Source organism: Centrocercus urophasianus, unplaced genomic scaffold (assembly GCF_019232065.1).
Source record: "Centrocercus urophasianus isolate 14NV4802_14NV808 unplaced genomic scaffold, USGS_Curo_1.0 seq_14, whole genome shotgun sequence".
NCBI classification, from domain to species: domain Eukaryota; kingdom Metazoa; phylum Chordata; class Aves; order Galliformes; family Phasianidae; genus Centrocercus; species Centrocercus urophasianus.
In genome coordinates this window covers 38,222,459-38,249,594 of record NW_024884586.1, presented here as the reverse complement: position 1 = coordinate 38,249,594, position 27,136 = coordinate 38,222,459, and the positions used below count along the sequence as shown (strand labels likewise).

Sequence of the window (27,136 nt, the reverse complement as noted above, 5' to 3'; positions counted from 1 at the left end):
TTCTTCACTGCTTTGTGTAATAAAATACACAATACCTTCCTCGGAAAAGATTCCTCTACATAGCACAGAGCTTGTTTGTGTTATGTTCATAGTGTTCTGAGTAATTGTTCCCAGCCAAAGGGTTTCACCAGCAAATTGCAGTAATGCAGTACACTGCAATAATTATATTGTTTCAGTGCATTGTGATATAAACTAAAACCTGTTCTAAATTGCATGTTGGAACAGAATACTTACAATCTTGAGGGGTTTTTTTACCTTCTGTTCTTTCACTTGTCTCTTTTTCACTAGCCAGTCGGTGTGATTTTGAAGTTGTTTTGCTTTCATACATGTTTTCAGAGTGTTCCTGATAATATTTCTGGAAAAGCAGTCCAAACTGCAGAAAATCTTCAGTCTGATAACCACCATGATAAGATGGTAGAGGATGAAACTAAAATAAAGCAACCTGATATTTCACTGGTTTCACATGGTGAAAATGCTTAGAAACTTGGTCAAGAAACACTGTGCTGGTGGGAGAGGACAGCTATGCTAAGCTGGGGTGATTAGAAAGGACAACAGAGCATAATGTATCGATGGCACTTTGGAAATGTGTGCCAGTGTGACTCCAAGGCTCACACATTAGCCAAACAGGAGAGCTTTGTCACTGTAGAGATGTCTGATGCCTGGAAGCTCTCCATTTTCCACATATGTGAAGTGATGAAAAATCAGTCCTTTGAGACTATTATCACCAAAGTAGAAATTAATAACAAACAAGAGTTCAGCTTTGAATTCTTGTGAAACTGAGTATTTAGGATCCATTGACAGGATCTAAATGCTTATTATATCTCATTCTCTTCTGCTTCATCCAGATGTTGGGTTCATCATCTACAGAAGAGGTCATGGTTATACAAATCATTGTCAGTCTGTCTGGCAGCTTCACAAACCGTATTGCAGAGAAGCCAGAAATTAACCTGAAACCACTGTCAACTTTACTCTGAAGAGATCTAAGGTAACTTGAGTTTCCTAAATTATGAAATTGTTTTTTAGAGAGAACTCTTTAGTCCACATAGCTGTAAAATGACTCTAGCATATGTGTTTGTGAAATCGTGAAAAGATGGGAAAGCATTTTAGTGAAGGCTGAGGAAGAGAGCCAGGAAAGACTTTCAAGTTGTTTGGATTTTATTTATTTATTTGTTTGTTTGTTTGCAAGACAAGATGCTGCCTCTATAAAAATTTCCTGTTTACCAGTGATCCAGAATTGCAGAGCAGTTCTGTGGGACAGGAAACTATGTACTCAGTATACAACAATAATTTAAATAATGTCTGTGACATAAAAGGCATCTGCGTTTATGAATTTACATTGTGATGCTTATGCTTTTAGGAAGAATTGTAGTCAACTGAATTTCTCTTAAAAAGGGTGTCATCTGTCAAGCAATACAAAACCATTACTGATCTGACTGCGCTGAAAGTACAAAACTGAGTCTGAGGTTGAACAGCATTTCAGAATACTCTGCCAGTAGAGAAAAAGCCAAGGAAGGGGGTGACAGAGCAACAGAGGTACTGCTCCTGTCTCCAGTGCAGATTAAGTAGAAAGTGAATTGGTGCACCACTGGTTCTGGAGGATGAAAGGTTTGCAAGATGCAAGTGCTATGAGCACCTAACTCATAGCAGGGCTTTCACAGATGTGTCTTCAGCTTATCTGCTGCATCTTTAACTAACTGCAGGATAGTTGTGATCTGAAGAACTTGTAGGCATCCAGGGGAAGCCACTTTGGCTTAAGTCTGCAGCTGTTTTTAAAACATTTATGAATCTTGCTGACAAAGACTGAGTTTGCTCCATGAGGGCCTTGCAGGCAAAAATGTCTTTCCTTAACGTTGTCATATGATGGAGATACTATGAAAAGGATTTGTTTTGTCTGGTTTTGCTTGTTTGCTTTTAAAATATACTCCCTTTAATTAACTTTGGACTGGCACTGACATGAGCTTTGGAAGTGCTTTTCTGTATCATTTGCACTAGTAAGCCTACACATTCTGGTAGCTTCTGAAAATATGAAAACTGCTGCTCTGTTCATGTCTCCTGATAGAAGCATGCAGAATCAGAAAGCACAATGGTTTTGTGGGATTTGTGGCTTCTGAACTTTTAGTGAACTGTAAGGAAGTTAACTTAAGGAACTTAAAGAAAACAGGAAAAGTTTCCTCAATCATTGAAGGCCTAAGGATAAGATTTAAGTGCAAGTGATGGTGTGGTTCTGCAGGCAACGTCAGGCTTTATCTTTCCTGTATTCTCAGTTACAGCAGTTTAAAAGGTTGAACCATAGTCAGAAACAACTCATGGAAGTGGAGGACCACTGGAATGAGAATTTGTATTTTAAATCATCTGAACCAGTGTGTTCTTAACCCAAGAAAAGGACAGATACACTGTGGAATAATAGTAGTAGGACACAAGTATGTTGAGATCCCAGTCTTATTTACAGTCACCATTTAAAAATTACTTATATTTTTTTTTATAAAAGGAAAACGTTCTAGGAATATATTATATGATTTGATTGATTGTTTTGTTGGAAAGGCAAGACAAACCAAGACCTATAATTCTGGTAGAGAAAACCCCAGTACAGCCTAAGCTGTATCTAAGCTTCATTCTATATCTAATGCACTGTCAAGATACCCAAATTCTTCAGAGAATGGTCTCAGGAATTAATTACACACATAGTTTGAATGATTTTGACTATCAGTTGAATAAATCGATAATATAAATATATATATATATAATATAAATATATAAATATAAATATATTTGTAGTTGAAGAATGAAAGAATTTGCATATGCATTATTTCCATATAATTCTCCTATGTCAGAAGGCAAAATGGCTTCAATAACATATGACAGTGCAGTCTGTACCCACACTTGGGATTTGACTTACAAAATTCAGTTCAAAAAGTCTACTCCAACTGACATAATTACAGTGGTGCGGGATTTCTTCATCTTTTGCATCTTGGCTGAATGTTTTTGTGGTTTCACATTCTTTATTCACTGATGATATGCTTTCCTTAACTTATGATGTCAAATACGAAGCCTGCATGCAAAGTGTTACAAGGGAAGTGACCAGCCTTGGCACCAGCCTTTTCTGACTTCCCCTCAGATTGTACATTCATCAGAGCTTAAAATAGCCAAACTCTCAAGCTGTGTATAAAGCAAAAGATATTGCTTCTAATGTGGTTTTGTTGCAGTTTCAAAACAAAACAAAAATAACACCCCAACCCAAACACCAGTTGTTCTTTTTTCCTTAGTGGAACATAAGAGCTTGCTGGGCTACCACTGTAACAGGTAGGAAGCTCAGTAAGCAGCATTCTGCTCGGGCTGCTCAGGAGTCTCTGAATGGCATTGCATTGGCCCTCACAGATATGTAGGTCAACTCCCAGTCTACCTCTTAGTATTTGTTTTTAGAATGTTTCTGAGCTCTTGTGGCTGAATTCCCTCTTCTGTTCTTTCTACAAGATGCCAGAGATAGTGATGAATCTCACGTCAGTTATCCTTCTTTTCTTTATGAAATTGAAGTACTGCAGTATAAACTGCATAGGTTGCTTGGGGAGTGAGGGAGTGGTTGTGGCTGAGCACTGGGGCTTTCAACATCATCTTCTGCTACAGTAAGATGGACTGCCGCCAAGCAAGGCAACTGTGTGCTTTCTCTTCCTGGACTCTTCCTTTCAGCCCTTGCACTGCTTTTTGCCACTATAAACAGGTAGGAAACAGCGCAGTGATTTACATGGGGGAATCGGTTTGCTTTGGATTAAGGTCAAAATATTTTTGCCTACTTTCTGAGTTTGCTCTAATAGAATCAGTTCCCAGCTCCCTGCTCCTCTCTTTTGTAAAGGAGAGAATAGTAGAAGGTGAGAACAAATGGCTCTTTCTAGAGGGACTGATTCTCTCAACAGCAACACCTGATTCAGTTGACTGTAAATGACAGTTTGATTTCCAGCTAGCACAGTTCAACCTGTGCTGTCACTGCACACAATGGGCTGTTCAGGGAACAGAAGCTGGGCTCAAACAGCCACTAGAGGGTCCTCCCTCCTCTGGCCGGCTGGAAAGGAACTCCGCAGAGTCTGTCTGAAGTTTGTGTTGATGGGAGTTATCTTGTGTGTCTTGAATACAAAAATCAGAAGTGAGCTTTTATCCCTCAGTACTGATTTCGGCTGATTGTCTTTTAAAAGCTGCTGGTCCAGACTACTTTGGAAGTTTCCAGACAGTAGCTGAGATTCTATAGTGTTTTCCCCCAAGTCAGGCAAAAGAACAACCAGAAGAACTGGAGAAATTCTGCTTCCCTTTACTGCATCCCTGTGATGAGAAGTCATATCTGGCCCTTCTGTGATTCTTGCAGTAATGAATCAGTGACACATGTGGCAAAGACCTGATGAAATGGCATTCCACCATGTTTCTCATTCATCTCTCTCCAGCTCTGGTGATGAGCAGTCCTGATACTGAGCAGCACCAGGGCTCCTCTTTCAGCCTCTCAAAGCCAGAGAAGCTGCACGGTGTGTGCAGAGGATTTTCATGCTCCCTCCTGCCTGCGGCCACATTCCAACAGTGCCATGTTAGCACATGACCTGATCCGGCAGCGAAGATTGACTGGAGAAAGTGAAGTCCTGTCCTGGTAGACTCAGCCCTTCCTCTTGACTGCCTGCAGCAGAGTTGCATCTGTCCTGGGAAAAACAATGGCTTTTAAAAGAGAATGTATATATAAACGTAACTACAGGTTAAAATTATCTTCTTTGTACCTATTGTCAAAGATCCTATTGTGACTTTTACCAGGCGATGAGAAAATTGCTCATAATCATTCACTGAGGAAAATATATTTCAGTAGCTAATGAAATGAATGGAGATGCTTCATCTTATCCCAAATTGAACTCCCATGGAATTTCAATGTCTTGTACTGTGTGGCAACTGCATCTGGGCCCCTGTATTTGTTGGAAATAATAGAAGACAAGATATGAGAGGTTCCACCTCAGCAAGGTTAACAAACCTGCTTTGACCTGCAGCAGGAGTTGAGATGAAGAGGAAGATAGCTCTGACTGCTGGAGGGCTTAAGATCTCAATCAGCCCTCACCCCTTTAATTAGCATGAAGCTGTTCAGGAGTTACAGCTTACAGCATTGGGCCATAGAAAGTCACAGGAATAATCAGCCTGCAACTGATCAGGAATTGGGTAAACACTACCCTGGGGCTCTGTGTGGTCACAGATTTGGCATTGCCTAATCTGGCTCTGCAGCATAAGCAGAAAATTATAATGTATTTGGCAACATAATGCAGCAAGATGCAGTACAGTGTCTCACCGAGCTGAAATGTATTTCTCACATATGAGATCATTAAAGGGTTAAATTGAAAGAAAAGCAAAACAAAAACATCTCTTAAAAGGAGGAGGTTTACAGTTCTCTTTCCTAGGATTGAATCTTGTCTCTGATATATGTCATTCGGTTTTATCTTAACTGGGGAAAAAAACATTCCTCCTTTGTAGCACCTGTGTTTCATTGCTATAGGAGCCAGGAACGCCTAACATCTCTGAGAACCTTTTCCCCATTCCTGGGCAGAAGTCCATCAATCCTTCTATGCCTTCAGTTGGTGTGAAATCAGGATATTCCTGAAAGAAAAAAACACTCAGAAAGAAATCTTTCAGGAGGAAGGCTTCAGTTGCATCATGTGACAATATATCAATATTCCACGTGGTATAAATATGAATTTTGAACTTAATATGCTAATGAAAACCATAATAAATAGTCTAAAAATAAGTCCAGTGAAATGACAGCTGAAGTAACATGCCCAGACAAACTATCACCAAACAACAAAAAAACAACAGGAAACTCAAGGTGTTTGAGGATTTTTACTGGATTTTGATAGAGTTGGATTAGCCCTTGTATTTGGGCCTTTTTGAGTTACAGGTTTTTCTGAAGTTAGCGCACTTTCTTGAAATGGATAAATGTCAGAGAAATGTTGTGCAGCACAAACATTGTTATCAACATGCATGGACCTTTTCAAATTACATTAATTTATCAACAGTGCAAATGTGTGAATATGATTCAGATGAAAAAAGCATTCTGAAACATAAAGGTTATACCATATTAGTGGCAAATAATTTAAGACGATTATCCGAAAGAGGAAAATAAACATATTTATTCCTGAGAGCCACCACATTTGGACAGAAAGTAGATTTCCCAAAAACACTGCTACGTGGGCGATTCCCCTTCCTGCCTACTTGCCAGTATACCTGGGGCTTGGGGTGAGCTCGCTGTTAATGTATGTAGGTCACTCTGAAAGTAATGCTGCTTACAATGGATACAAAGAGCACAAGGACATTATTTGACAGAGCAAATTCTCAGCTACAATACACTTTTTCAGCATTGTCACCACTGTGAGCTACACATTTTCACCAGCAATGAACGAAAACCTGCATGCTGTGTTCATTTGCACCAGTAGAGGTGACCCACTGTCACCACTGCTGAAATGCATCACCCAGTGCCTCACTGCGCTCACGTGGTCTTTAGAAATGCTCATCAATGCGGGTCAGTGGGTGCCATGGTGCAACTGAAGGACACACTGTTGCTTCATCCACACTTCCATGTCAGACACCATTCTGTCACACCGCCCCTCTGCTGCCATCTGTCTCACGGCAACAAAACGGAACGGAATATTGGTAGGAAGGTTCAGCCTCTACTGCCCTACCACCAACATCCACCTCTGACGTTGTGGGCCAACATAACAAGATAGGATGCATTACTTTCGGAGCAGCCATTGTAAATACCGAAAGCAAAGCTTTCTCCCTGGTTCAGTGACCCCTTTCATATTTCCTAAGGCTTCCTCAGCTTCCTCCTTCTCTGCCCTGAGCAGACCCTCGTCCCACCCTTCGAGCACTGCGCTGGGGTTACAGAGCCGCCCCGTGAGTCAGCACAGCGCCGGGCACATCACCCAAAGCTCTGCCCTACGTCTCAGCTCGGGGTTGCCGGAACGGCCGGGCCGTTGGGAGCGGGTCGTTGTTACACCGTAGAGGAAGAGGCAAAGCGACAGAGCCAGGAACGAGCCTTGGAGCTGTGTGATTTATGCCGGAGTGAGACACAAAGATGGGGAAAAAGGTACTTGGGCGGTGAGACCATAAGTAGTGCAGGCGGAGATGTGCTTCACCTGAGCCCAAGCCGAGGAGCTGCAGAGCCCGAAAAGGGAACGCCGGGAGATGCTGCTGGCTGCTCCCTTCGGCAGTAAAAAAGAAATAGCTGCTGTCGAAACTTACGTGTAAGTTCTTACAGACACTTCCAAGTGCTGGAAGAAGTTTTACGGTGAAAACTTCTATTTACCGGAACTTTTTTTTTTTTTTCTGCAAGAGACGTACACCTTTCTCCCGAGCAAGCACTGCAGAAGGTTTAAGAGAACCCTCTTTCCCGGAACGCAACACCCCATGGCCTCCGCACTCCGCGCCGCCGGACCCCCTCGCACGCGACTCCGCCTGCTGCCGAACCGCCGTCGGGTCGCTCAACGGGCGCATCTCGCGCGGTGCCGGAGAAGTGGAACTGCGCCTTTACGGCGGCGGCACGGCCCATGCAGGAGGTGGAGGCAGAGCTGCGGGCGGGGCGGTCGCTGCGGGTGTGTCCTGCGCTCTCCCACCCCTGTGCCGTGGGCTGGGCGGGCGGGGAGGAGGGGACGGGCCGGAGGAGGAGGAGGAAGCGGAGGCGGCCGCGGATAGCGGGCAAATGGGGAGCTGAGCGGCTGCAGCAGTACCGCGCAGCAGCGGCAGCAGCAGCAGCAGCAGCAGCAGCAGCAGCAGCGAGAGCAGCCGGCGACGGGTCCGTGCTGGCGGGGGTGCGCCGGGACCGGGGCGCGGGCACCGGCGCCGCCGGGCGCGCAGCGGGAGTGCGGACCGGGCTGGGCTGTGGGGCTGGCAGCGGGCTGGGCTGGGGCTGCGGGCAGCGGCTCCCCGGGTAGCACCGCGCTGCGCCCGTGAGGCCGGGCCTGCGGGGCTGCGGCCGGCTCAGCGCGGTGGGGATCGCCGTCTGATTTCTTTTTCTTTTTCATTTTTAAAGCCGTCGCTCCCCAGACGCCGAGCACCAACTGCAGCCGGGCTGTCCCGGGCCGATCCGCCCCGCGAGCGGGCGCCCGCCGCCTCCCGGAGAGGCACCATGCAGACCTTCCTCAAGGGGAAGCGGGTGGGCTACTGGCTGAGCGAGAAGAAGATCAGGAAGCTCAATTTCCAGGCCTTCGCCGAGCTGTGCCGGTAAGGAGGCGGCCGTGGCCTGCGCGCGCCCCGGCGTTCCGCGCTTCGCGCGCGATCCCCGCAGCCCGGCGGGCGGGGCCGGTGCCCGCGCGAGACTCGGCCGGCCGTGCCGTGGGCTCACCTGGGCGGCGGGCGGGCTGCGCATCTCGGTTGGGCGCCCGCAGACCTCGCTGAGGCTCGAGGCTGACTGGGAATAACTTGCCTTCGTGTCGTGCTTAATTACGTAAAGCAGCGCGTCTGAACCCGAGAGGGGAGCCCCGACTCGGAGATGATGGAGCCGCGTCCGTGTTCTTTGCTCCCTGGGCAGTTTGATAGGCTGCCATTAGGTGTTATCGGGATAGTTCAGAGGATTGTAAATGCAGTATATTGCGCAGTCAATTTGTTTAATTGTAAATGTAAACTTTATGTAAGTCCAAGGTCTCATTACACATTGCATGAGACTGAGTAACAGCTCTTTATTTCTTGCTGTTACCACTGTGTTATATAGAATATGGAATAAACTTTGATAGTGTTTGAACTTCAAAAGTATTGTAAGTAATCATTGTTCCTGTAGTTTCTGCAAAGCGTGTTCAAGCCTTGCAGGACACATTTTATGAAACTTTGGGTATGCTTTATTGAAGTATGCCATGCTGAAGCTGAAGCCAGCAATCCCAATGTACTGATATCTCTTTGGCGGCACTGGCTGTAAGGAGAAAGGAGGCAGAAAAAAGAAACAGAAAACTAATTGGAGAAAGCAGCAGAAGCCTTTACACCAGCTGGCGTTCTTGACATTCTCTATCTGCTCTGTCAAACTTTAGCAGAACTACCGGCATCTTTTAAAGTACAGAAACAGCCTCAAGCTCTGGTTTAATTTCTTTTAAAATTTCGTGGCCTTCTCAAGCAAAATACTTCCAGATGAATGATAAGTTTTGAGTCAGCTTAAGAGATTTTTTGTTTATTTCTTTTGTGTTGCTCAAAAAATACAATTCAATAATTGTAAGGCAAATGTTATTTTCAGGGCTGATATTTGATGTAGTTTGGCTTTTCCGGAGCAGAAACTCAGAGGAATCTTAGAAAATGCATAACCGCTTTCTCCTTGTAATTTGTTTTTCGTTTCTGGTATTGTATGCTGTGCTTCACATTTAAGGATCTCCAAAGATGAGTTTCTGCCCTCCACTGGTCTCATTTCTCTCCTGACCGTGTTATTTGCCTCATTTTCACTACTTCAGAAACGCCTTGCATTTGTCTTTCATAACATAGTACGCAAAGAGATTGTGTATCTGTATATATTTATCAACTGTTCTGAGTCCTGGTAGTGCTGTGAAAATGGACCTTCAAGTTTTCTCTCTTGCTGCGCTTCCCTAGTTTTGTAATGAAGGTTAGTCTGCCTGCCTCCTTCCCTCTGTACAAGTGAAGTTCACCTTGAATAGCATTTGCAGAGGTTGGGTAGATACATCCATTCAGTCATGCCTCCATTATTTTTTTTTAAAAACGTAGTGTTAGCCTATTTGTAGAAGTGAGGTTTAAACATCAGTGCTGCTGCTGGAGCCAGTTGCTCAGAAATCTTGGACGATCTGTTTTCCGTCCTGGTAACTTCTATTGGTAGTGGTGGTAGGCTACATTTGTTTAGGCAAAGGCTTCAAGTATTTAATGCATAATATCTATTAGATTGCCTGTGTACTTCTATGATTTTGTTGCTGCAGGAAAAGTAGTGCCAAGCTCAACATACATCTTACCAGGAATATTGTGCACGGTAGGAAATACGGCGAGCATACTCATTCCTTCACAGTGATTCATGTGTTAGAGTGGACTATGTGTCTGTCTGTCTACTGTATGTATTTTATGGTGGCTGTTTCTTGGAATTTATTTTCCTGTTGCCTAGGGATATACTTTCTGGATAACTAAAAAGTTCAGCTTTGTTTGCATGGCTTTGCAACGAAGCTGTTCTGTAACCCAGGAAAGTAACAGAAACATGCCTGATGAACTCCTGGAACGTGCTGGTTTTAGAGCAGGAGTGTTGTTTCAATAAGAAAAATCTTACATTCCTTGCAGCCTGCCAGTGCAGCCAATACCAGTGTAAGGCACCAGTCCCATAGAGGGATTGGGGCATTTCAGAATCAGTTTGAGCCATCCTTTGGGAGATGGTCTAAGTGCTGAACTGCTTTGGTCAGAGTGGTTTCAGGCTGCATCTCCAGCAGCATTCCAGAGCTGAGATGTCACTGTTGTACTACTTGAAGTGAGATGTGAGAGTGAATGGGACAGCAGTCAGGTGCTGCTCGGGGGCATAGCCGTCCTGTCTTCAGGTCTGCGCTCCACAAAGGCTGGGCAGGTCCCCATAAATACTGTCCTTGTATTTTTATCCAGTACTGAGTGCAACTTTGGCTGAGTTTCAGTAAGGTTCCCTGTGAAATTTTTCCATCTGGATTCTTCCAAGAGGTTTTGTGGCTGTAGAAAGGATAGACACCTCCTTTATTATTATTTTTTTTTTTTTTTGAAAATTTTTGTTTGGAGAGACAAAGTTCTGATCATTGATGTGTCTGGATCAGCCCCTCTCCTGCCTGAAATCAGTTTGGTACTTTTGCTTAAATCTTGCATTCACAAGACCTGGTATCGAAGGCCTTCAAGTTCCCTTGCATTGTGATCCCCTCACTGTGGCACAGTGCAGTCCTGCCTTCAGGGATCGTAGCAGCTTCTCAGCTGTAGACCAAGGAGGTGAAAACAGTGGCTGTGTGTATCTACCTCCACATTCATAGCCCAGACAGCGTCTCCCAAATTAAGTTATGTCCCACTGCAATTCTGATGCTTCCACAGCCCCAGGGCTGTGCTCAGAGAGTGGCTTAACGAAGGATGGAGCCCTTGCCTGTGGGATGCCTTTGGTTCTGGTTTCTGCTTCTCACATTAGTTTTCAGTTCCACCTGCCAACTGCTTTCTGCATGTCTATGCAGAAAGGATCCCATGTTTCTTGGTGTACACTGGTGTGGTTTCAGTAGGGAGCAGTATGCCCCTGTTGGCCTTGTCAATATGAGGATGTTCCCCTGGGAGCTGCAGTATGAGACTGAGCTCCTGTATGTGGAGAAGGGCACTTGGCATGGGCTCCTTATTGCTTCCTTCAGTTTGTTACCCACGAGGTTGTTAAAGAAGCTGTTGCTGCTGCCAAGCTGACTTGTACTTTTCTGTGAAAGCTGTTGGGTCACCATGTGTTATATTGAGATCAATATCACCTGCGTGCTAGTGTACGTGCTGCAGCTGTATGGCCAGTGCCTGCTCTGGGAATGTAGTGTGTGCTTTCCTTGGGGTCATGGAGTTCAGCTCCTCCAGGTGTGGCTGAGATCCAGAGCTTTAGGTAGCTGCTATTGTTAAAATAACAGTATCTGTGGCCTGCTGAACATCTGCAATCCTGCTAAAAAGTCAGACAAAGTTTCTTTGGATTGCTAACTGGTGAGTGAATAACCCTATTTTCTGCCTGTAAAATATGTGTAGATGTACTGCCATTCCTCTTTGGGTGTTGTGAGTAAGGAGTTTTGTGTTTGTGCAATATACAGAAGGGCAGTGGTAGTGGTGTGACAAATTGTGTCTATCAGCTCAAAAAATGAGTTGTGTGTGTTAGGCACCAGCTCAGATTAGTGAGGTGTGGCTGTTTACAAGTCGTTGTTGTCTCTCTAAAAGCCATTTCCTTGATGGTAGTTCTGCATGTCATCTTAATATTGGCTCTTTGGGGGCCATGAAGATGTGAGGCAATAAGGTTATGGTTATGTGAGTAAGTTGCAATGATAAAAGGTGAAATACCCAAGAGGAAATAATTCAGGGTCATCCCATTATTCAAAAGCTGCTTCTCATTTATATTGGGTAAAAAACCATTCAGTAGTGCAACTCATAAGTTCACATGGTAGTGTGGTAGCTTTTTTGTGTAACTGTTTAGATAGTGTGCCAGTTTTTATAGCATGCAGAACATGTTGAGCAAAGGAATTGAGGAGTTGCCCAAGGTTGTAATTTGTCACAATACATCCTGCAGTTTGAGAGACAGCAAAACTGAGCTTGTTGGTCTTAATGTCCACATAATTTATGGTCAGATTTTATTGCACTGTGTTTTTCCCATAAAAGATCGGAAGCCTGAGAGGAACAATTTCTCAGGGAATCCTATAAATTCTGAGACACAAATTTTGCCCACCAAAGGAAGTAACGTAAGCAAAATAATACAGAATGCCTTATGGTGAAGATTTGTTGCCTTGGTCTTTATGAACAAGTCCAGTTGTCATCCTTCCTTGAGAAATTGTTCATGATTGCATTCATTAACGCACATAAAAGTAAGGCTATTGATTTGGTTTAGGTGCTACCTACTGCTGATATCTGCTCTAGAACTTGAGCGCATGTTCTCGAGCTACTTTATGCATCAGTTCAGTGGCTCTTGGTTTTACACGAAGAAGTGTACTTTGCTTTGTGCATGTAACTCTTGTTAGAGCCTGTGTCGCCTGTGCTGAAGGCTGTGTGGGTATGACAGGTCACTATGGTTTTTCTGGTTTTTATTTTGTCGTTGAGTTATATTGAAACTATTTTGGTGCAGCTACACAATCAATCTGCTGAGCCAATGAATTTTCAAGCCAATGTATTTTTCATACCAAAACATTAGTGTGCCTAATTTAAGTTTTCGTGCGACTTGCTCTTGTTTAGTTAATCAGTGCCATAAGTGGGTAAATGCTTCAGTCTGCACGTTAAGTCTCTATGGCTCACTTTTTCTCCTCTAGACTCTGTAATGTAAAGTCCCTTGTTTGCTGTGATCTGTTCTCAAGAACCTAGACATGAGTTTTAAGATGCATTTAAGAATTGTGCTGGGCTGAAGACTTTAATCTGTTTCTTTATTGGAGACCATGAAGTATGTGTCTATATATGTCTATCTATCTTTTTTTCTCCCTGCCCCAGAAGAACTTAGGGGATTTTATTTAACCCCAGTTTGCCGCAACCACTTAAATATAGGCATCTGTTGAATATCTGGCTTGTGCCAGTTAACTTCTACATTTTATTTTATGGCTTTTAAGTCTGTGTGTGCATTGGTCAGTAGCTCCCGTTGTTGGTTGTGTTAGTCTGAAATACTGTATCATGAGAAGTAACTGGGTAGAATGAATCAGAAATTTCCTTTGACATAAGCTCTAACAAAAATTGCAACTGATGAAATGATAGTAACGATAACGCCATGAAAATGTGTTGAAGATGGTATGAAAAGTTCCAAATTTCTTAGAGGAAAAGTTACTGTGTTTCCTTCTTCTGGATGTAGATGTGCCTACTTCACATTCTAGAAGCGGATGTGTGTATATTTTCTTGATCTACAGGAGCAGTGACCGACAGGCATCCTTCTCACAAAAGCATACTGCTTTATGTCTGTAAAACTGTCCCGTGGGGACACGGAGCCAGGCCATGCGGCAGCTGAAGCAACTGTAACAATCGCCACCTTCATGGTGAGACTGTTCTGTGGTCTAACAATCATTTACCTTGCATTAAGGAAGTCTGTGTCTTTCCTGCAGTACATCCCTGTACCACCACCTGTTTGAGCTGATAGGCAGCAAGGAACAGTACTAGCCTTGGTCAAGTGGAGGCTCTTTAGAGACAGATCTGGATTCTGCTGCCGATCACAGACTGAATGCGAACTGACACTTTGGCCAAAAAAAAATTAAAAAATGAAAGTCATGTTGGGGTACATAAGCCGTAACTTGGCCTGCCAGGCACGTGGCATATCTACTCTGTGCGGTGCAGATAAGGCTGCTGCTTCACCCTGCTTTTGGTCTGGAGCGCTGCATTTCAGGGACAAGGGAGGTCAGCTGGTACGTGACCAGAGGAAAACAGGGAAGCAGCAGAGGTCTTGAAAATAGTGTAATTCAAAATGAAGAACTGGATAAATCTTTGAATGCTTTAAAAAGCTGTTGTAGGAAAAAAAAAAAAAATAATGTGGTTTTAGAGAGTAAAAGTAGATTGTCTAGGTAGATAGTGGATTTTGTTGCTCTAAACTTCTAAGAACGGTTAGGCAGACATGGCAGGAATGACATCAGGCTGTCATCCCATTTTAAGGCAGCATTGCTAACCTCTCCTGATATCAGTGCTGCTTTGTTCAATCTGTAATAATTCAGAAGGTGTCCAGGGAAGTTCTTTGTGTTCGTTAAGTAGTTTGAAGTCCCTTTAATACTTCAGGAGTCATGTCTTGGGATGTCTAGGCACCGTCTAAACACAAGCAGCTTTTTCCAATATGGGGACTCGATCTGTGAGGGATTTCAGAGCTGCCTGCTGGAAGCGTTTGCTCTGCTTAAGTGTACTGCATTGGTGAAGCATCAATTGACAGTTCCTCATGATACTGGCCAGATAATGCGTTAATTCTCATGATACTGGCCAGATAATGCGTTGATTATCTCAACATTTGACACCTTTTATTGAGGTGACATTCCTGAATATGTTCCAAGGAAACAGGGCATGTGAAAGACACTAAAATGAGTGTGATAATAGATAATGTAAGCACCTGTGCTGGGCACGTCTCTGCTGTACTGCTGTGGAACAAACACTCTCCTGTATGGTATCTTTTTTTCTCATTTTTGAATTCAGTGTTCAGTCCTTGAAACAATGGTTTGTTTTGTACTGATGGAATTTTGCTCTTTTCAGAAGGAGTTGTGCCCTTTATGTGATCAAGGAGGAAATTGCTGATGTTTTCATGCTGTTTCAACAGTGCACAAATACTAGCTAGCATTCTGTTCCCTCTGCAGACAGAAATCACCGCTGGAGGACAGCTGCATATTATAAGAATGCCTTTCAAAATGATTGACTCTCATTTGAGGCAATCCTTTAGTTCCAAGTAAAACTTCTACAGTTGTCCTTCTTTTTCCTCCTAACTAGAGTGCTTGGGCTGGCTATCTTACCTGAGGTGTGATTGCCACTGCTAAAAATGGTCACAGGATTCCTGGGAAGCCTGTTCTTTCCTGTAGTCAGGTTGTGGGGGATGACTACGAGCTTACTGGGGTCACTGGAGGCTCCCAGGGGCCTGCTCTGTCCAGGGGGAAAAGTTCATGTTTCTAGATCTAACTGTGCTTTTAGGAAAGCAATTACCAGAGCCAGGCACTGGACTTGGAAGCAAATTCAGTTCATGTTGCGCTGTTTAATCTCATCCTCTCGGATGCTGGTTGGCAAAGGTTTATAATGCATCTTGCTTTGTTGTGTCACTCACTGCTGAGTCATGCTTGCTTACTTGGAAGAGCTTGATGTCTGTCCTTACTCAAAAAGAACAGAATAATTTTCTTTCTTCATCACACGGCTCACAGGCTTTTTCTTTTCTTTTTTTTTTTTTTTTCCCCCTGCCAACAAGCCATTTTCAGCTTTTTTGCTCTGTAATGCCTCAGTTCTATATATTCAGTCTGGGTCTCCAGGCATTGCCTCATGAAACTGAATTCTTCAGGGTGCAGCAGATTAAACACTTGAAGGAGACATGTCTGTAGCAGAAGACAAAGTGAAAAATCCTGAGCTTTGAAGCTGGGATGCTCCTGGCAGTTTTTCTGAAGGCCCATGTTTGCCCTGTCACACTGCATTTCTGCATGCTCTTTGACAGAATCTTTTCTCAAAACTGGTGCTTGGAGAGACCTGGCTTGCACACTGTTTTAGCTGTGAGCAACATTGTTCTCCTTTTCTTTGACTTCCTGCAATTTCTCCCCCCAGTGTTAGGTATGGATGGTACGTATGCAGGAGGAAATAGCTCAGAGGATTCTGTAGAAACAGGGTGTCCCACATTGTATGGTGTGGTGATTAGTAAAGACTTTTGCTGCCTAGCCTTGATAAAGTTATCTGCGTGTTGGGGTAACTGGTTAATAGCTGATAGAACAAATGATGTCTGGGTGATTAATGGTGCTGGAAGGAAGTGATATCATACAGGTCCATTTGCGATGTGCCACTCCTTCCCCATCTGTGCTGTGTGGCCCTTCTTTCTCCCTGTAACTCGTAAATTACTTTTGTGGTTACAAGAACTGAGGTAATGACTAGGCTTATTTTTATCTTGTCAGCTAATCTTCATTACAAGGGCAAAAAGTGTCGTCATTTCATAGAATGACTTTGGTTAGAAGGGACCTTAAAGCCCATCCTCTTCCAGCTCTGTGCTGTGGGCTGGCTGCCACCCACCAGACCAGGCTGCCCAGCACCTCATGCAGCCTAGTCCTGAGCACCTCCAGGGATGGGGCATCCGCAGCTTCTCTGGGCAGCCTGTACCAGCACCTTTCTGACCTCTGTGTTACAAAAAAAAAAAAAGTAAATAATCTTCCTAATATCCAATCTAAATCTATTCTATCAGTTTAAAGCTATTACTTCTTGTCCTGTCATTACATACCTTTATAAAGAAGTCCCTCTCTAGCTTTCCTGTAGGCCTCTTTTATGTACTGGAAGCGCATGGAGGTCTCCTTGGAGCCTTCTCTTCTCCAGGCTGAACAGGGCCATCTCCCTCAGCTGGTCTTCACAGGTGAGATTCTCCAGCTTTCTGACCATCTTCATGCCCTCCTCTGGACCACTCCAACAGCTCCACATCCTTCTCATGCTGGGGGTCCCAGACCTGGATGGAGGACTCTAGGAGGAGCTTCATGAGGGCAGAGCAGAAGGGGCCAATCCTCTCCTTCTCTCTGCAGCCACTTGCTGGCTCGTGTTATTTTCTTGGTACCCAGCACCCCAAAGTAATTCGTGCCAGGGCTCCTCTAATCCACTCATCACTCAGCCTGTATTTGTGCTCAGGATGGCCCTGACCAGGTGTAGGACCTTGTGCTTGGACTTAAACTTCATGAGATATAGGTGAGCTATGAAGCATTGCCTCTTTTAGCATTGTATTATATTCTGATGAGTCAGGTAGTGACCACCTAAATCCAATGGTATGTTAATTAATTATTACACCTGTGTTGCAGTGAAAATCTTGTTACTTCCTTGTAGTTAAAAAAAAAAAAAAAATCGAACATACAACAGAACACTGCAAAAATTAAATACAACTAAGTGTTGGCCTTCTGCTCCATCTGCATATTGCACAGCTGTGGATAGGGCATTCTGGGTTGACCTCAGCTGTTCCATCATGTGACAAACCCCCTGTCAGAGTGGAGGGCCCTGTCCCTCTGCCTGCCCTCACAGCGCCTGGCACCGCAGCCTGAAGCTCTGGGGTTAGCAGAGGGCAGTAGTGTGGCAGCTCTGGTGTGAGCTGCTCCCTATGGCTGGGTGCACAGGACCTGCTGAGGAGGAGCATGAGGCCAGCTGGGTGTGCAGCTGACCAGTCAGGCCTGAAGGATGGTCTGTAGCAGATACTGAGACAGCACAAGGCGCTGAAAAAATGTGTTCATCTTCTCTGGTGGAGCCTCTTTCCATCTGCAGGTCGCTGACTGGTCTGGAGGCCGTGGTGATGGCAGCTGCATCCATGGTATGGAGTTTAATAGCTACAGATAGCCCTGTTCTATGCAAACCTTCAACCGTGTCTTTTGATCTCACTTTCATTTCTGGTATCATAAGATCATTAAGTAGATTTTCAGTATGCATTGGCTACTCTCTAGTTGTACTAAACAAATACAAAATTGCTTTTTTTTTCCCTCCTTTTTTGTTTTTAATCCTGTAAAGGAATCAATGTTACATATTTTTAAGCATATATATATACACACACTCTTATACACGTGTTTATTTTATTAAAACATCTTAATTAAGAAAATGATTATTTCAGTCAAAGAGCCATAAGAAGCTCAGAAGTCAAAAGTTATTCCCCAAAGAGAAAGAACTTCCCTGTTAAAAATAACAAAGCTTGAGCAAGAGGGGGAGGAGGAGCTAGAATCTGCACGGCCTAGGGGCCAGCCTCTAGCTTCGTGTATTGCGTGCTGTGAGTTACAGCTCTCCTGGCAGAGAGTTTGGTGGAAACTAACACTCCCTTGCAGTTAAAAAAGCATCCACATGTGCTGCCTGACCAGGTTGCACGGAAAGGTTCCATGCGAACACTCAGAAAGCTGGTGTGTTCTCTAGTGTGGAAACGGCCCCGCTTGCGTGCCAATAATGTGCCATCTTGTGATGTTTCCATTGCGTATGACTTTGCCGCTGGTGTACTGTGTGAGATGGTCTGGGTGAACCGCGTCATTGGGGACCCTGTGGTGTGACAAAGCAGTGTGAAACCTGGCGTTTAGTTGTGCTTGCTTGTTGGATGGTAGGAAGAGGAGGACAGAGGGAGCTTGTTCTGAGGCTGCCTGTGGTGCTGCTCTTGTATTGCAAACAAAGAGGGAGCTTAATTCACAGGAGCTGTCAATCTGGTAGTTTTCAAGTGCTGAAAGAAAACTCCTTTAAAAGTGTACATAAGTGTATGGGAGGGAGGAAAACAAAAAACAAAAAAAAAACCAAAAAAAAAACAAAAAAAAAACACCCTAGGAAAGTCTGCTATTTTAGTGAAAGGATGGTGGCCAAAAAAACCCCAGTAGTACTTGTAGTTGTTGACCTGCACTGTATCTGTCAGGGGAGGGGAGAAGTATTACTGTGCAAAGAGTATGTGGTGGAAAAAGTCTAAAACAGAGCAGCACCTTTTGTCACTCACAGAGTTTTTCTTACTCACAACTTCTGCTACCATTTAAAGTTGGTGAAGAGGCAAAGTTCTTTGCGTCACCTTTAGCTGTTCCTGGATACATAGCCTGCAAGTAGAAGCTGAGGCTGCTCGAGGAAAACAGGCGTGTTTGCAGGTGCATAAGTACTGGGTGGGGTTGTATTCTGACCTTGGGGTTTGACTTCGTGGTGTTACTTTTCCTTCAATTCCAAGGAATAAATAGAAGTGTATGTTGCAGTGAGCTTTGAAGAGAGTAGGTCTTTTGATATTTTTCTTAGCATGCTTTAAAGGATAGAAAGTACAGACTTGTTGATAGTTAGAAGGCTCTGTTTTCTTTTCCTTTCTTTTTCTGGTACTGTTTCAGGCCCTCGGTTCTCAGAAGTGGAAAGAATTTGTTCTTTAAATTTTGTTTTGTTTTCAGTTGAGTAGAGCGAGAATTTTTGGTCACAGACTTATCACCAAGCTTGAATTGGTTTTTGTGGCTGTGTTTCAAGACCTCTAGCTAGTTCACCTTCTGATTCCGTTGGTAATGCAGTGTGATCATAGCTCTGCTCTTCATGTGTGCTCTGAGGCAGTGATCTTCCACACTTTGTTGCTTCTGAGCAATGGACCACTTGCTTGCAAACGGCGCTCCACCTCAAGATAGATGTGAATGAGAATTTTCCTTTGTGCATTAGTAACACTGAATCTTGCTGTTGTCTGGTCAGCTGCTGCCCTTAATTGTAAAAGTTTTTGCAATAGTGGTGGGATGTGAGTGCTTCTGTGAGTCGGCTGAGAGTCTACTCTTGGAAGCCCAAAACGAAGCTGGAAGGAGCCAGAAGTGGTTGAATGGAAGAACAGAAGGGTGTATGGGGAGTTTTTCTCTTTCCCAGAACTAAAATGAACTTGGGTACATAATACAGAATTTTTGGGTGCAGCTATTACTTCCACATGTACTGTGCAAACCACCAGCCTTTCTATAGTGAAACCTTTTTTCTTATTTTTGCACTGTTGTGTTACTGTGCTGGACAGTTTCGTGACCATGCATCTTAGGTCACAATAGGTATTATCTAGGAGGGGGCTGGCACAGTGTGTTTGTACTGTGATATGATCTCTTTCTTTTGAGTAATCTGTTAATATGAAATGCTTAAATCCATTCCTTTTTGTCAAATATTCTTCCTCAAGTATTGTCACAACAATGATAATAGAGCTGTAGCTCTAATTGCAATAGGTAACTAAAGAAAACCAATGTTTTGGGATGTTTCTTTTGTGTCTTTGGCTATAAAGCAGAGAAGCTCTGGCCACGTTGAAGGCAGGAGCATGGACAGGTTGGACATGAGTCTGATGGTCTTTGGCTGTTTGTATGTTAATAGAGAGTTTCCAAGATTCCCCCTTGCTCCTTGAGTTTCTCTTATTATTCTCTTATTTCCTTCAGAGAAAAAAAAGTCTGTAGAACCTGACAGCAAAGCATGTTTATTTGTGGAAAGTGCATGAAGTCCTTGTAAAATCTCCTTTTTCTATCTCATCTCCCTCTAAATCAAAGTAGATTCCCAGTTTCTGGGAACTAATTCAAACAAGATGGAGCAGACTAGTGGCACTGCTAACATCACAGTGAAGAAAGGTTTGGGCTGGAGAATATTTTTGGTAAATATTATTTACTCTTTAAAGAAGTAATGTTTGTGTTGGAGTGTTTTCAGCAGCCAGTTTGGCTTCAGGAAATAATTGTTGGAGCTGTCTTTAAGAAAACAGGGATGAGAGTTCCTCTTTGGTCCTTTTGGACCTGCCTTTTGAAGAAATGAAAACTACTACAGGGTTAACACCTCCGCCCCATCTTCTGTATATCTTCAAATACAAAAATTCTTTCCCTGGCTTTTTTCCTTCCTCCTAACAGCTTCAGGAAATTAAATTGTTTATTCAGACTGTCTCATGTCTGTGTTGGATGGCTACCTTAGCACAGGATCTCAGAGACATTCCTGTGAGGCAAATCCCCAAAACCTGAGAGGTGGCCCTTTTCCTGCTGTACTGTAAATGCATGATTTGACTGCCAGAGGGCTTTGAAACATGCCGCCCAGACAGCTTTGAAATATGAATGAAGTCTGACTTTACATAAATGAGCTGCAAGCAATTGAAATAGGTTTAAATATTTGCTGCTGTCTTCCATGCATTCATTTGTACCTAGAATTGGAATGTGGGGGGTATTGAGGATGTTTCCAAATCAGAGAATTCACTCAAATCCAAGAGAAATGAGAGAAAAGCCTCTTGAACTGAGCTTTGGTCTTGCAGTCATCATAGAGTTTATCTCTGGACTACACATAATTGTATCTCTAACTAGTACGTGAATTTCCCAATATTTACTTTTTCCACCTGTCAAATGCAGTTATAGTAAAAATTTATCACACTGTTGTTGTGTGGATGAACTGGTAGCAATTTGCTCTAGGATTGCTGGGTCTCAAAGGAGATTTAAAGTATTTGTTGCTTTGTCTTGGTATTTATTAGCAGCTCTTCATTTATTTCTATCTGCTCCAAAGCACCATTTGAAATAACAAATCTGAGGCATTAATGTTTGACTATTTTTCACTGATGATTTCTATAGAAGCAGCCTTGAAAATGAAGCACCATATACTTTGAATGCAGAAAGAAGGGACTGTGAGGCGACATTCCAGTCCTTTTCCCCACACAGTAGTAGTACTGGGGGCTGTTTTCATGCTGGACTTGTTCTGCCTGGAGAAAAGAAGGTTCTGGAGGGGTTCTGTTCATTACAGCCTTCCAGTACTTGCGGGGAGCTTGTAAGGAGGATGGAAAATGCGATTTCACTGTCACAGCATGGAAGAAGTCAAAGGGGAATAGTTTTAAACTAAAAGAGAGGAGATTTAAGATTAGAGGCTGGGGAGAAATTTTTCACTCGGAGGGCAGCAGGACACTGGCACAGCTGCCCAGAGAAGCTGTGGTGCCCCATACCTGGAGGCACTCAAGGCTGGGTTGGATGGGGCCCTGGGGAGCCTGATTTCATGGGGAGCAGCCAAACCACAGCGGTGGGTGGTAACTGGGTGGGCTTTGATGTCCTTTTCAGCCCAAGCCATTTCCCCTTGTTGGGATACCTGAGTTCCTACGAGGTCTCCACAACGCTGTGAATGCAGCATGTGGCTGCTGTTTTCCAACCATTCACAGGACATCGTGAAACACAGGAGAAAATGAAAGCTGTGCAAGCTACGAGTGATTGTGAGCCCAGTACTGAATGTGCTCAAGTTAACAGGAGTTAATTTTCATGACAAAATGATTATCAAACACAGGAAGTTTGGAAAAAACCCTCTCATAAAGTATGAGTCTTTAATAGCACCTTATCTTAAAAAGGTGTTGTATGACTTATTCATCTTGCTGCGAACTGAAAAAAAACTGCTTCTCAGAAGTGATTCATTTTCTTTCCTATCTTCAGGGTTGTTTTCTGTGGCTAATTCTTCAGGAAGTTTTTTCTTCCTTGTATTTGTTATACACAGTTTTACTTGAAATAAACATCTGAAAGACTGGAATGATTGTCTGGCTCAAGCTTGTATTGGATGTGGGTAGCAGCCTGGTTTTGTGTTTATTTTAAAATGAAAAGATGAGGTGCTTGGCAGCCTTTTTTTCAAGAGGAACTACTGTACTGAGAAACTATTTTTTCCCCTCTAAATGAAGCTCAGAATCTCCTAGGAGATTTTAAGACTGCATATTTATTATTTCAGAAATAGAATAATTTGCTACATCTTGAAAAGTGATGCCTGAGCAGTAAGATGGCGTCTCTGGCAAGGGACTGGCAGGCAGCACCAGGAGTAGCTGAGGCTGAGCAGGAGAGGCAGGTGGCAGGGACCTGTGAGTCCCAGCTGGATGCTCCCAGGGAGAAGCAATGGAGGCTGTGCATTTGCTTTAGGTGTAGCTTGGTGTTTTAAGGTGGGCTAAGCTTTACATGTGTTATCTCATCTACAGGACTGAAACCGGTTTCCAAAGGGACAGATGTCTGCTTTAGAATAGGACTCTGTAGCTTCTGTTGTTTGGTGGTATCAGTTCTTGGAAAATCTGTTAAGCTAGTTTTGGTCAAAAATACCTTAGATAACCTTTCTGTGGTATCACTACTGGGAAGTACCTGTCATCTGTGGCATGTTTATGTAAGGTGGTGTGTGACAACTGGAAGTCAATAGATATGATGCCACTGCTACTAAGATCCTAATGTGTGTGTGGTAGGAGCAGTTTCCTAGCAGGCTCTTTTCCAGGCGACTCTGGTTAATCTCTGTACAGGTATTACATGATTTGCAGTTATTTTGCTTTCATTGTCATGGAATCGACAACAGAGAGAGATTGCCCTTATCCCAAAGTAAAGCAGCACTGCACTGGCATGGCTCTGCTTGACTGGCTGTTCTGATAAGGAACTGCAGTGAGAGTTGGCAAAAATCAGAGGATTTAGCATTTAGTTCTACCTCATGGAAGTTGTTTGCTTCCCATGGAATCAAAGCCTGAAGTGTTAATCCTAAAGCTGCAGACCTGTGCCATACATCTCAGGATAGCACCATAAGGAAGAGCTTACACAGCAACTCTGCAGAACCCAAAATCAGAGTGAGAAACAGCAGCACTGTGTGAAGTGTCTGTAAAACCATCATCCACAGCTTCTGTTGCCCATGCTCTCCTAGCAGGTTCACCATCAGTGCAGGTCTGGTGCTTGGCAGTCTGTGTCCAATTCGTGCTGCTAGAGAAGAGCTAGGGCAGTGGTATTTGGCTTGGTGCTATTAAGGCACAGCATGAGGAATGTATTGCTGCAGGTGGGTAAAGACACTAAATAATGCTCTGGAGAAATTCTAGTGCCCAGGCAGTGGGAGGGAAAAAAAAAGAGGAAGAAGTGTGAAGAAATTTGATCTATTACATTGCGTTCTCTGTGTAGTTCTGTCTCTCGTGCAAAGGTAGAGCTTCATGGCAAGTTGAGCACACAGGTTGTCTTCAGAAGCACCTGTGTGTAGTTTCTTGGGGCAGGGTGCAAGGCTGTGTGAGTTACAGCCATAGTTACAGTGAAATACATTGCAGGCAAATGCTTGGAAAAAAATCTTTCTGTTTTTAACAGCATCAAAGCCTTGGGTTTGTTTTTGTTTTTTTGTTGTTTGTTTTTTTAAGTAAGGTTTTATTCAGTCCTTCTTAGTCATAGCCTTAAATGGTCAAAAATACAGCTCTAGACTTTTCTTTCATTTCCTAATTGCTTGTGTACAGACCCTTTTTTTTTTCTTGGGAGAGAGAGAGAAGTAATTACTCACCAGAAAAAGTCTCCTTGAAAAATTCTGGTTATGATCTTTCTTCCTAGCATTTTTCTAAGGAGAGCATCACGAAGAAAATCACGAAAAAATAGTCTGTTATCTTTCCAGCATTGGCTCTGACTGAACATTCCCAAGTAAGAAAGAAAGTGATGTAAATGAAGCTGGACTGCACCTCTTCAAGCAGGGTCCCTGGTTTAAAAGTGCTTAGGGGCACAGAGCTGTTGTTGTAAACACCCTGGAATTGGTAATCGGTATGATTGGTGTTATGCCTGACTTAAAGACAGGCTGTGCTTACAGAGCTGTCTTTAGACTTTCAGCACTTGAACAAAGGTTTTGTTGGTTCCAGAAGCAAACTTCTTGGATGGTGTAAGAGAGGGTTCTGCTGCAGAGCTAAGGCCAGTCGTGCTGCTGTCAGGCTGCTGGTGAGCTGTGTCTTTGGGCTGTGGGTCTGGGGTCTGCAGCCCTGCAGATCTGAGAGCTGCCTGGGCTGGGGCTGCCTGGCGATCTATGGGGCTGGGGTTTGGGCGCGTGCAGGCCAGCAGAGAAGACATCCTTTGCACAGCATGCATGGTAATGTCAGCTAGGATTCTGGGGAGGAAAAGTGTAGGTGACCAAATTATTCTTGGAAAAGAAAAAGCTACTAAGCTGGCAAAGTTTTTGAGTTCTTTAGAAAAACTAATTAGACAAAATAATTGTGTGTAGTCTGAATGACGACACTCCTTTATGGTCTCTTTGAGTGCAACTTTCTCAAGATCTTTAGTTATCTTTTTGCTTTTTTAACTGACATGACTTCTTTTTTTTGAGGACTGAGATGGTTTTGAAGAGGAACATTTCTATTGAAAGAGAATAGTTTCTGCTTTTTTAATAGTGCCTGTACACCTTGCAGCTTTCTGTGGCATCTTGGCATTGTGCTGGATAAGCACAAAGCCCTACAGATCCAAGGAGCAGAGTGCATCAGCCCCACACCCATGTGCTGTCAGCTGGCAAACTGAGTGCATAAAGTCTGAACGTGATGCTGTGCGTGGAGTGACTTTGTCCTTATGAAACGCAGCTGGCTGGAGGGCTGACATACAAGGAGCCATGATAGTATGCTGGCTGGGAAAAAGGCTTCCTGGAGCAAAGCATCCTGCTGGTACCGGTAGATGTGCTGGTGGGCTGTAAGAGCAGACACCCCAGTGTGGATTTTCTTTTGCCTTCACAAACAGGAATTCTTGAAAACACTCTGAGCAAATGATGTTTTTATTTGCTAAGAGATTGAGAGAGGTACATATATGCATTTTTCTCTGTAGAGAAGTTCTAATCTCATTATGTGGCTCAGTTGTTCTCCTTAGCTGTTATTTGATATATCTGAAGTGAGAGCAAATGAGATGAATGAAAATCACTTTGCTCAGTGGATGTAGTTCTTCAAGGACCTACCAAAGACATTTTCAACGTTGCCTGAAGATACTGTGTAATGTGAACTTTATTTTTCTACATAATGGTTCTTCAAGTCCTTGTACATATCTCAGAATTGCAGCAATTTGAAACCTTTCCATCAGTTCCTTTCTTCTGTGCTGACTGTATCTCCAGTTAACCTGTGATCTCCTGGTTAACCTGTGATTGTACTTCTGGCAATCTCTGAGCTGGATCCTGTGTCAAACATCTAAGCCCTAACAAGAGAAGCTGGGCAGTTAGCTGTTTGTACATTATGATGATATGTAGAAACCAGCCAGCAGGAGAGGAATCATTGTTTTCTCCTTGCCTTGTGTTGCACAGTCACCTCTTGTCTTGAAATCCCACTGTGTGGTATAGCATCATCTCTGAGTTCCTTATCTTTCATGTCTACAAGCAAAAGAAGTAAGCAACAGAAGATGAATACGCTTGTCCAAGGGAAATTTGTTCTGCAATCCTATTTAATCAAACATGTAATCAACATTTAATCAGACATTTAATCAGCAACTTGCATTTTTCCTTCTAATTAGTTGCTGCCATTTGTTGGGATTGAAGAGTGAGTTTCAGGGCGGAGCTGGACAGAAATAACCCAGAGGAAAACAACTGGCTGTTCTGCACCTTTGTGTCTGCCTGTGCAGCTCCTGCATCAGCTGTTGGTGTCTGCCTCCTTAGTAATGAGAAGGACAATGGTAATTTGGTGGTTTAGAATAGAAATTGAAATCTATCCATTTATATAGATTTAGATTATTAAACTCATTGGCATGTTGTAATGGCACAGCATTGCAATTGCAGGTATCAGGGAGCCCAGATAAATCCATAAAGGGAAGCGAATATGAAAGATGCCACTGAACTGCTGGCCTTGGGCAGTTCTTCTGAAAGAGAGAATGAGAGTGTGAGTAACAGCTCCTTCAGGGTTTTGCTTGTTGAGGCAGCTTCTGGAAAACTGGGGAGGCCCAAGGCATTGCTTTATTCCCAGCTGTGCAGGGCTCCCAGAAGGACTGAGTTTGGGCTGCAGTGAAGTCCAGCTGGAACAGGTAATAGCATTCTGGGGGTTGCATAGCAGTTCCTGTGTGCCCTGGCCGAACATGGGAAAGTTGTACACACACACACACACACACACACACAAAAAAAAAAAACAAAACACACACACAAAAAAACAAAAACAAAACAAAAAAAAAAAACCACAAAAACAAGGGCAGGAATGATTAGAGTGTTGTATGTATGTGTTGTGTGGAGAGATAGGAGCAAGATGTTCCATGGAAAGAGAAAGAGAGGTGTGGGGATGCATGGTATGTGTAGTGAGTCTGAGCCCAAGGAAGCGTGTTGAGGGTCACCTGTTGGGCACAGAGGTGCTGGTAGAAAGGCTGAAGCTGGTTGGGAGGAATAGCTTGGTTCAGCAAGCAGAATGCTCTAAATTTCTTGTAAGCAAGCAGGATTTCTGTTGAAGAACTTCCTTACTCTATAATGCATTTTTGCATTATGGGTAGGTATACATTTTGTCTAACAGCTTGGATCACAAACAGGTAGTAGCTGTTCTTTGAACAGAAGCAAATGAGAAAGTGACTGAAGCAAATGAGAAAATGGTATTCTGGCAGTGCTATGCATATGCTGCTGCTCCGAGCAAGAAGCCTATGGACTGAAAGAAACAGGGAGAACTTTAATCTTACAGTTAGCAACAAAGTTCATTGTAATC

The 27,136-nt window shown here is 43.5% G+C and overlaps 1 protein-coding gene across 1 annotated transcript in view; it reads left to right on the top strand.

The window, feature by feature from the left end:
• The first annotated feature begins 8,059 nt into the window (after window positions 1-8,059).
• ITPK1 (inositol-tetrakisphosphate 1-kinase) overlaps window positions 8,060-27,136 on the top strand; it is a 132,396-nt gene continuing 113,319 nt past the window's right edge. The window contains exon 1 of the mRNA XM_042813494.1: window positions 8,060-8,226. Within this exon, the coding sequence (XP_042669428.1) occupies window positions 8,132-8,226 (95 nt within the window). The 5' untranslated portion in view covers window positions 8,060-8,131. The remainder of the gene's footprint in view (window positions 8,227-27,136) is intronic.